This window comes from Dermacentor andersoni, chromosome 5, assembly GCF_023375885.2.
Source record: "Dermacentor andersoni chromosome 5, qqDerAnde1_hic_scaffold, whole genome shotgun sequence".
NCBI classification, from domain to species: domain Eukaryota; kingdom Metazoa; phylum Arthropoda; class Arachnida; order Ixodida; family Ixodidae; genus Dermacentor; species Dermacentor andersoni.
Genome location: NC_092818.1, coordinates 82,944,166 through 82,953,926, shown reverse-complemented (window position 1 = coordinate 82,953,926; position 9,761 = coordinate 82,944,166). Strand labels below are relative to the sequence as shown.

Sequence of the window (9,761 nt, the reverse complement as noted above, 5' to 3'; positions counted from 1 at the left end):
GCTTACGGTCTTCAAGAGTTTGCTTTATTCCCTTTTTCCACCGCTTACGTGGTTTCCTCTTGCCAATCCAACGGTGTTTTTTTTTCCTTGTCTGTCTTATCTGCTTCTGCATAACGTCTAGCACTTCCTTATATTACCACACTGTTGTAGGAACGCTTTCATTTTCTTCAGTTCTTTTTAAACCTCTGTTATTTGCTTTACATTCATTTTCAGAAATTGTGATGCTATTGGTTCATGTTCTGGCTTGGTAAATCTCCCTAATTTTAAGTTTAAACGTTTATGATCCCTCGCAGGCTACCTTTTCGGCGTTCATCTATCAAGGTCTGTGAGTGGTAGCGCTGGCTAACACTCCCAAGGTTCTACTAGGACACATAAATACCCAAGGAAGTGGATGGGGAAACGGTGCCGTGGTAGCTCAAATGGTAGAGTATCGAACGCGAAATGCGAAGGTTGTAGGTTCGGTTCCCACCTGCGGCAAGTTGTTTTTTCATCCACTTTATTTCGATTAATTTATACTTTCTTTATATCATTTATTAAGCACAAGTAATTTCCCCTATGTTGTCCTTGGTGTCAGTGTTTGTTGTGCTTCTTATAGTAGGGCTAATAAAAACCGGGCCCCTCGGTTAACCCCCTTTCTCCTCGTTTATGGCTTGGTCTAGCCATTGGTAGATCGTTTCAGAGACTAAGGCGTGCGTAAACGATACAGGAATGCCTATTTCCGCATTGCCAGATTGCCTGTCCGTGACACGTGGTGCTCGCAATGATGATTTACTATCATCCCCTTTGAAGCAGGGCGGGGACAAATCCTCACCTAGCCTGCTTGAGTTACTCAGGCTTTTGATCAATGCTTTTTTTTTCTAACATTCTTGTACACATCTCTGCAGTCTTCCCTGTCTACCTTGCACCGCTGCCTATGCATGTAATGGATCCGGTCATACCAATCTCTTTCCTGCTTTTTTCCCACCAATACTCTAAACAACTTTTGTTTACCTCATCTGCTGACCGGTTGATACTTCCGTCCAGCTTAAATCCTGCGCACATGCTTTGCGCCCCGTGAAGAGACATTTTCCCCTGTGGTTATTTTCTGCTCCGTTCCGTTCATCCTTCCGTTTCGTATACCATAATAACTCGGAGCCCCGCCTAGGACTGAATAGATAATTTTTGTGAATGCTGGATGGATGGATGGATGGATGTTATGAGCATCGCCTTTGGAACGGGGCGGTGGGTTGCGCCGCCAAGCTCTTCCTATTCTACTGCCTAATGTCCTACCTAAAGAAAAAAAAATAAAAGGAAAAAATAACCCCACGATGAGTTCCCATAACCAAGTTTTCTGACACCCTACTGTGAATTTTCTTTTGTACGTCTCCGTTTTTTGTCGTTTGCCTACTTTTCTTCCACCAATCTTCCAATCACCTCTTACTAATCTCTATTGCGGACATGTTTTCTTTTCTCCTGCTCTCGCTGAACCGAAGGGCTTCAAGCAGGCCAGAAGTGCCTAAATCGACCGCTGGGCAGATGTCTTCACATTCTAATAAAACATGTTCCATCGTTTCCCTAGCTTTACTGCAGCAAGCACATGCTTGTTCTTCCTTCTTATATCTCGCTTTATACGTGCGTGTTCTAAGGCATCCTGGGGCCGTATTCTGTAGCGGTTCCTTTGGGAACCGGTTCCCTTTGGCTGTTACGTCTGGATTACGTCACTCGGAGAAAGAGTGGAACGGGGCGGCGTGAGGGGAACCAATCAACGAGCGGCGGTCTGCCGGAAGATCACGTCATCATTTTTGTTTGTACTTAGGGGACGGTATAGCAATTGAAGGATGTTGCTGGTTTGATAAAAAAACATTGGTTTGTATAGAACACTTGCAAATATATTTTCAGTAATAAATGCTAGCTTGCGGCGCAGACCGCTACTGGTAGTTGTAATTTTATTTGTGTTGTTTTCTTATTTAGTCGCTAGGTGGTGTGCCATACGTTATGCAAACAAGTTGCCTCGCTTTGTTTACGTTTTGGACTTGCCAGTTTGCGCGCCGAATCCGAAACTGGGTCCTCATGTTTGAGCGAGGCCGCGCGATATACTCGTGTCATTTGTTGAAGAGCACCCCTACCTTGCGAAGGCGTCGTGTGTGCTGAGTCAACAGCTGACGGCGGCGCGCAAGGAGGAGCTCTGGCAGCCAGTGACTGCCTTGCTGAATGCTGAGGGCCCGGCAGTGAAAACTGCAGCCCAATGGCGCGGCGTGTGGAAGAAAGATGTGTATAACGCCCGCCGTGATGCAGCCGCCTTGCACGCCGAAAGCAGGTAAGCACACTCGTTGACGGAGCTTTTGCGCACCATATTCTAACAAACGTGTTAATCACAGAGGAACCGGAGGAGGCAGCCTGCCCGGACCGCGAGGGCGCGTCCTCTCCCTAGTTGGAAGGGCGAGCGCCATCATAGTCTGCCCGCCGTTCTTCGAGCCCGACGAAGAGGTGAACATCAGCGCATGGGTTTCAATAGGTCAACGCCAAGTCGACGCGCTGCCGCGATTTATGGCAACACACACGCTTTTAATTTTTCAACTTTGCCCCGTGCGGTCCGTTTATGGAACGCACTACCAGATACCATTGCATGCCAATATAAACACACTGCATTTCGCAATCTGCTAAACGATCAATATGCCGTTTCAACCGTCTAAACACGTCATGTCTTTTGTAATTTTCTTGCATTTTTTCTACAAGTTAAAGAATTTCAGTGGTCCCAATTTCTTTACAATACTTACTACTGTATAACATGCAAAAATGTTTACAATGTTATTATGCTATTATGTTGTTGTTTACCATTTATTGTTATTGCTCTACATATTGTATTTGCTAATGTAATAATTTTCCATGTTCTGTGCGTACTCCTTTCATTATGCTGCAGTTTATTTCTTTCCCGATTCCATACTAATATGTTACCGTATTTCCCCATTTACACTATACCTTCTCGAAGGCCTGTGAGGTACATGTAAATAAATAATAAATATTTACAATGTTTGCAGATGACTGTATAGTATATAGGGTCATCAACAGCGAATCTGACCAACAAGCACTACAACACGATTTGGATTTGATTGCCATATGGTGTGAAAAATGGAAAATGTCACTGAATGAGAAAAAGAGTGTCCACGTCACCTTTACCTGGAAGAGCTCATACGACAGCAATCGTAACACTATAAATAATGCTACTCTTGAACAAGTGTCAGAATATAAATACTTAGATGTATTTTTTTCTGCTGATCTAAGGTGGAACAGACACGTTACTCATGTTAGGAACAAGGCTGTCGGAGCATTAGATTTTTTGAAACGTAACTTTAGTAGCTTGCCACAGAAACTTAGGGAGCAACTGTATTTCACACATGTGCGCAGTACACTGGAGTATGCGTGTGTTTGCTGGGATCCATATGCTACAGAACTTGTAGATAAACTAGAAAAAGTGCAGAAGAGGGCAGTTCGGTTTGTCCTTGGCAATTATGACAGGATGCTTAGCATGACAGAAAGCAAAAAAGCATTAAATTGGCATCTTCTTGAACACCGTCGCCGAAATCTCAGATTAAAATTTCTTCATAACATATACCACTCTAATACGGGGATAGCCAGGTAATTGTATTTTCAGCCGCCCACATATGTTTCTAAAAGACGAGATCACAAATTAAAAATATGTGAGATTCCTTTTGACCCTCTATTGCATGAATTATGAAAGTCATTTTTTCAGCTTTCATTATTGATTGAATGAACAAACATGACTGTAACAATAATAATAAAGCTTTGTGCCAAATATGGCACACCATGAAGATGGCTGAGCGCTCTTGCTGCCATGGGCGGAAAACAAAGCTTCGCGGACGGTTGCCTTTTAATGTGATGTGGGGAATGAAATGAAACAGTTGTTTGCTGCGTTCAGGCACAGATGAATGTTTCACTTCTTCTATCTTACCAACGACTTGTTTGTGCAAGGTGGCCGCTTACATCTTTGTTTCTTCTCGTCAAATTCTGGCCAGTGGCTGACTTGGTCAGATCGGTCGTCTTTGGGTGGCATTGCGGCCGCTGGTCCCTGTGCTTTATTGACTTGAACATGGAATTCGATGTCCTGACTAGAAGTCCTTCCTGGTCGCTAGTTGGGTAGGCACTTGTTATGCGAGGTAAGGCATTCTGCAATTTCTGCTTTTAATTGAGCCAGCCGTAGTACTTGTCTCCTCCTAAGCTGCTCCTGCACCCTCCTGTACAATACCCATGCTGTTAGTACCGATAAGTCTAGCATAGGCGTAAAAATTCGAAAGTGCCATTTCTTCGACATCTGATATGTATGCAGTAAAGTCCAAACAGAGAGTCCAGCAGGTCGACACCACCCATGTGCCTGTTATGGACATTTACTACGCTGGGGCAATCAATTTCGCGAAACACCTTGGCGGAGGTAAACCAGCGCTGAGTCTTTTGGACTGGATCTCTCCCAACAAAGCTCGACAGAAATGTCACGGCGCGGTTGTCGTATCAACGCACACACGATAACTCTACGTCATCTATCACGCTTGTGAGTGCCTCTGAAGCACCACTTCCTTTACATTTCAGTTCCTTTTCACTTTTCAGGCGGCTGTTTGGTAGACAATTCGCCCTCACCGTACCGATCGTCAAAATTACATCTTGTGATAGAGTGACCTGCAGCTTCGGGCTATTGAACAGATGGCAGCACGTTACCATATTTTGTATTTCAAGTTCATACTGTGCCAAATATGGGACACACCGATTTCGGTTTCTCTGCTGTAGTTGCAGGCAAAATTGAGAAAACTAGTAACTGCCTTGAATTGGCGAGGCCAAAAAATATGCCAAAATAATTTTTCTACGTTTCTGCGGTCGAACTTTTCAGAGAAAAAAAAAAAAACCAATTGCTCGTGTTTGCCCCCTCCGAGTTTCACGTCGCATCCCAAAATCTACTTCACCTCTGTTTTGCGTATCACTCAAGAGATGGCAGCACTTGCCCATAATAAGTGCGCATAACTACGAGATTTACTCTGACGGTATCACATTCTCAACTGGGAATCTCACACACGCGAAAAAGAATGGTAACCGGTATGTGCCAAATATGGGACGCCATGCAATAGAGGGTTAAAAGCGACGCTTTCCGCTACTCTTTCTATGTTCGTACTATAAGAGACTGGAATACTCTACCACCTGACACTGTCTGTATTTGTTCAAATGATGATTTCTTCCATGCTTTATGAGTGTAATTCTGAGTGTTCATTTATATGAGTTGTACCCTCCCTGCTGTAATGCCTGAATGGCGAAGCAGGTACCCAATGAATAAAATGAATAAATAAAGAAATGTTTCATTGTCATGATTTTGTTTATATTGTTGCACCTTGTTAAGCAGCAATTACGAGCATTATGTGAAATCATGTGTGCAAGAAATGCAATGTTGAAGCAACTCTTGAGTTTAAACAAAGCAGTAGTAAGCATGAGTGTCTGCTATTTAAAGAAATCCTGCTCCAATAAGTGCTTGACATGTCTCGTTTGTTGCTATACGTTTCAATATGTACTATACAGATTGCTGACGACATTTCAGTTGCTGTGTAACTCATGCTGCTCTTGCGTGTCACACATGAACAGACATCTTCAGCTTTGGAACAATGCATACTGCACAGTAAAATAGGCATTGCAAAGCAATATTCAACAATGCAAGATTGGTTGCCATTCACCTTGGAAATAACCTTTATTTAAAGAAAATTCCCTGGCGAGACAATATTCAAAAGCACAGTGAACAAAGCAAAGGAGTAACATAATGGCACATGGTTATTTGTCACTGCATGTGTATCTGTCATGCTCAACATAGACAAATCATGTGCTTTTCACTACTGCAGTATGCAGCATACTATGATTAGCCACATGTGAGCACACGCAATGTGTTATGTTGAAGTGCACGGCCTATTTACTTTTATGAAAATAAAAATAAAACATGTTACACCAGCACATGTCTCCACCTCATTTGCCAGCGAATGCGCCGGCGCACACTTTGCAGGTAGGCAATGCGCAAATTTCTGGGCAGCCGAAACACACCAACTATGGATTCACGCACCGCACGGCCTCTTTGAAACAAAGCTCGAGAAGGCTGTACAGGGTGCGCCTGCGGTGGCACCTGTACTTGAAGCGGCACTTGTGCCTGGGCTGGCTCCTGTGCGCTGTCGTCATGTGCACCGTCGTCACCTGGGTCGTCTGGCAGAGGCACGCCTGCTGCAAGGCAGAGGTTATGCAGCGCTGCACAAGCTGCAACAATAGTGGCTGCTTTCTGAGGCGAGTAGTGGAGCACCCGATACCTCTGCAGGCATCGGAAGCGGCTCTTGACGACTCCTATGCACCGCTCAACGGCATTTCGCATTGATGCGTGTGCCTCATTATAGCGCCCCTCTGCTGTGAGGCGATTTGGGTGACCAGGCACAGGAGTCATGATCCATGGCTCTAGTGGGTACCCAGAGTCCCCTGTAATGTGTTGCACGTCAGTGAACGAACGTGGATACATTAAGGCACAATGCAAGAACACAGTCTACGCCAGGGCCCTTTTACAACAGCAGCGGGTCTTGGATTTATTGTTGCAATATCTATCGAACATTGACCTTCACAGAAAGTTGTAAAGAAAGTTCGACTCATTTTAAAGAAAAGCCCAATTTCACCTGTTGTCTCGGCTGCAAATCTCATTCTCGGGTTAAGTTGGACATGTAATATTTATTTCATACTCGTGGTTTTCTGCTCCGCTCATCCCATTTGCTTCTCCCTAAATGTACATCCTCCACTAAAACTAATTAGCTCTTCTCTCTTCAGAAGTGTTATTTTATAAAACACTTCTAAGGTCTACTCTCGAATATGCTGCCAGTATCTGGGATCCTTACTCTACTTTTCGTACCTCTTCTCGTGAAGGTACCCGAACTCGAGCTACCCGTTTGATCCTTTCTAATCACTCCAGCACCACATGTCGCTGCAACAAAAAAAATTGCAGACATTGTGACACAAAGAAAAATAGCGCAACTTGCACTATTCTACAATATATACTACACCGATCACTAACGTCGATGCCGAAAGTTTCACGCACACGCTTATTCCTTCGTTCCAAGGACAGTGACCAGGAACCAGCTACCCGAGTCCATTGTCACCAACCCTTTTCCATCATACTTGAAAACTGCCATTTCGACGTGTTCTGTAGAATTACACCCCTGCCTGTAACGCTCCACGTGGCATTCAGTGTATTGAAATTAATAAGTAAATAAACAGAATAACATGTCAGCTGTTGTATACATGCTGGTAAAAATATCTGCCTTCTAAGAGAGACATGTTTCTCTCGATAGTCGCTGCAGGTTCATTAGGTACTGCTGCATTCACAACACATTTCTAGCAAATCACGCTTTCTTAAAGCTTGCTAGGATGCAAAACTATTTGACTGTGTATGTTTTACATGTGGAAGAAGCACTGCTACTTTAGGTGCACTTACCAAGCAAGACTTCTCCATGAAGTAACAGGCCACGAGTGAGGCGGCGGCGAAATGCAGAATGCCTCCAAACGAAATAATCGTGGCACGATCCCGGAAACCGTGGGTCAATTGCCAGGATATTCAGCTTTGCATCACACACCTCGTAAGAGAAAGCAAAGAGAAGGTGTCAATGCCACTGCAACAAATATCTGGCACAAACTTTTGCTTACAACACTACTTGCCAATCAGTTACTGTTCAGTCAGCCAACACAATTACAGAAAAGGAGATATCAACATACGCAGTAGGCAGTTGAACTAATCATCAGCATGATAACAATGTCATGCTTAACCTACAAATGCAATGTTGGCATGTGTACATGTGCTCATGTATGGCGTGCGGTCACAACACAATGTGCAAAATAATTCCTTTGGTTTCTTCCGTCCATATTGTACAAGATTCTGCTAGAGAGTGCCACCTGTGTTTTTTTCTTGTTTTTCCAGACAAAGTGCCTATTACAAGCGAAAGAACGCGGCAGTGGCAGCATGTGCCGTATTAACAGCTAGAGCAAATGGGTGTCCACACATTCTCATTCTCCCTCACACCATTTTCATTGATGGGATGCTCCTTTTCACGTTTACAGTCTGTTGGCCACAATGCTTTAGTTTTACGTCGAATAAGAATCACAAGGGCTCGTCTTCTGTTAGGATCGCTCGCAGACGAAGACTCCCTTCACTGCTACGGCGTCTATTCCGGTTTAAGTCGCGCGTAATGTGTTTACATTGTAGCATCGAAAAGGCTATTCAACTGTGATTAGAGAGCACTGAAAAAGTGCGGCCGGGTTCTATTGCCAAGATCAAAGTCGTCATTACACATACAACACAAACGCTACTTTGTCGAATAGGAACGCAAGTATTACCGGCAATTGATGAAAAATAACGAAACGAAGTTTTTTACAACGTGCACTCGCGCAATCACATATCGAAAATATTTGTCAATGAACAATACTCACGACCATGCAGTTGAGGGCGTAATACCCTTTACGGCTCCAGTACGATTCCGTTTCGCCGGGGCCGAGCTTCTTAGGGCGAACGATGGCTATCAGACTCCCGTCCACACATCCTAGAACTCCTGGAATTTTTCCACGGCTAAGAAAGCCTTCCTTGACGGCGGCTTTCTGTTGCGCCGTGGATGGGAATCTAACCCATCCTTTTTCTTTGCCCACAACCGTAATGGCCTTGGCGACGGCTGTAATGATCCGGCTGACCGAAGGCTGCGACAGTGCAATCGCTTCTTCATTCCCGACGCACTGTTGAAAGCTCCCGGTGGCAAAAAACCGCAGCGCGCACAGCACTTTCATCGTAGTGTCGACACCACGAAATCTTTGAGGTCCGAGATGTCCTTCTAGCTCATCGCAAAGACGTCACACTGTGTCTTTGGAGGGCCTAAAATGCCTTCGAAACTCTTCTTCGGCCATGCCGAACGCGTCGCGTCGTTGCCTCTCGTCGCGTCGTTGTCTTTCGGCACCCCCCAGCAACACAACCAAAGGAGCCGCCATTGCCGTCTCTGTCTCGTCTCGTCTAGGTGCCGGCTCGTCAGCTGGCGCGAGGTTAGCCGGCAGCCACGGTTGCCCTAGCAACCCTCGACATCATGCTCGCCCCCGCGCGCGACCCTCGAGAGAACCACTTCTCCGCGGTTCCTCATAGAATAAAGAACAACTTTAGAGAAGGGAAACTGTACCTTCCACAGTGGTTCGAAAATAAGAAGCGGCAGCGCATGGAACTTAGCGGGGGGCCCGACAGATGGCGCTACTTAAACAGGAAGCGGAAATGTCTTTTTTTTTGTATAATATTCAATATGGCCGCTTTATACCGGTGCCGCACGCTGGGTACGCGCCGTGCTCGCCTCGCTGGCTTTGCGGCATGCCTCAGCTGCCGCGTTTTAATGGCCAGGAGACTAAAGAGCCTCTACTGACGCCCATACAAACAAGCCACAAGTGAGTGAACAGGACGTGCGACTTTATTGGCAGAAGAAAAAGCAGTGCACCTTCTCATACAAGATCAGAAATAAAATTTGCATGTCGAGATGCGCTGAAACCATTAACGCGAGATCGTAAACTGCTCACTTTCGTCGCCGCACATGGCGATCTGGTAACGAGCGACAATCAGTAGCGCAAGCAAATTGGGCAGTGCACCACCTGTTTTCATTAACAGTCGCCGTAACTTACATTGCGAAGCAATCGGGTGACGCAAGGCATCTGCTGCCGCAACCAACACAGCGACATGGACTAAACGGCAT

General features: G+C 45.2%; 1 protein-coding gene across 2 annotated transcripts; it reads right to left on the bottom strand.

The window, feature by feature from the left end:
• Positions 1 to 5,700: 5,700 nt before the first annotated feature.
• On the bottom strand, positions 5,701 to 9,158 carry LOC129385021 (putative nuclease HARBI1). 2 transcript variants are annotated; one of them, XM_055070820.2, is made up of 3 exons: positions 8,476 to 9,158; positions 7,487 to 7,625; positions 5,701 to 6,483 (listed from the first exon to the last, which is right to left on the bottom strand). In XM_055070820.2, exons 1-3 carry the CDS (start codon positions 8,821 to 8,823, stop codon positions 5,966 to 5,968), a joined length of 1,005 nt encoding a protein of 334 aa, XP_054926795.1. In that variant the 5' UTR covers positions 8,824 to 9,158; the 3' UTR covers positions 5,701 to 5,965. The 2 variants fall into 2 exon arrangements, 1 of the variants encoding a protein (XP_054926795.1); XR_011894761.1 differs by lacking the exon at positions 5,701 to 6,483 and adding an exon at positions 6,498 to 6,976.
• Positions 9,159 to 9,761: the final 603 nt, after the last annotated feature.

Bases quoted from the DNA above. Each gene is read 5' to 3' on its own strand.
- LOC129385021 (XM_055070820.2), bottom strand. From the start codon at position 8,823: ATGAAAGTGCTGTGCGCGCTGCGGTTTTTTGCCACCGGGAGCTTTCAA. The intron at 7,626-8,475 runs GTGAGTATTGTT...TTCTCTTACGAG, and splicing joins ACGCCCTCAACTGCATGGTC to GTGTGTGATGCAAAGCTGAA. The intron at 6,484-7,486 runs GTAAGTGCACCT...AACACATTACAG, and splicing joins TCATGGAGAAGTCTTGCTTG to GGGACTCTGGGTACCCACTA.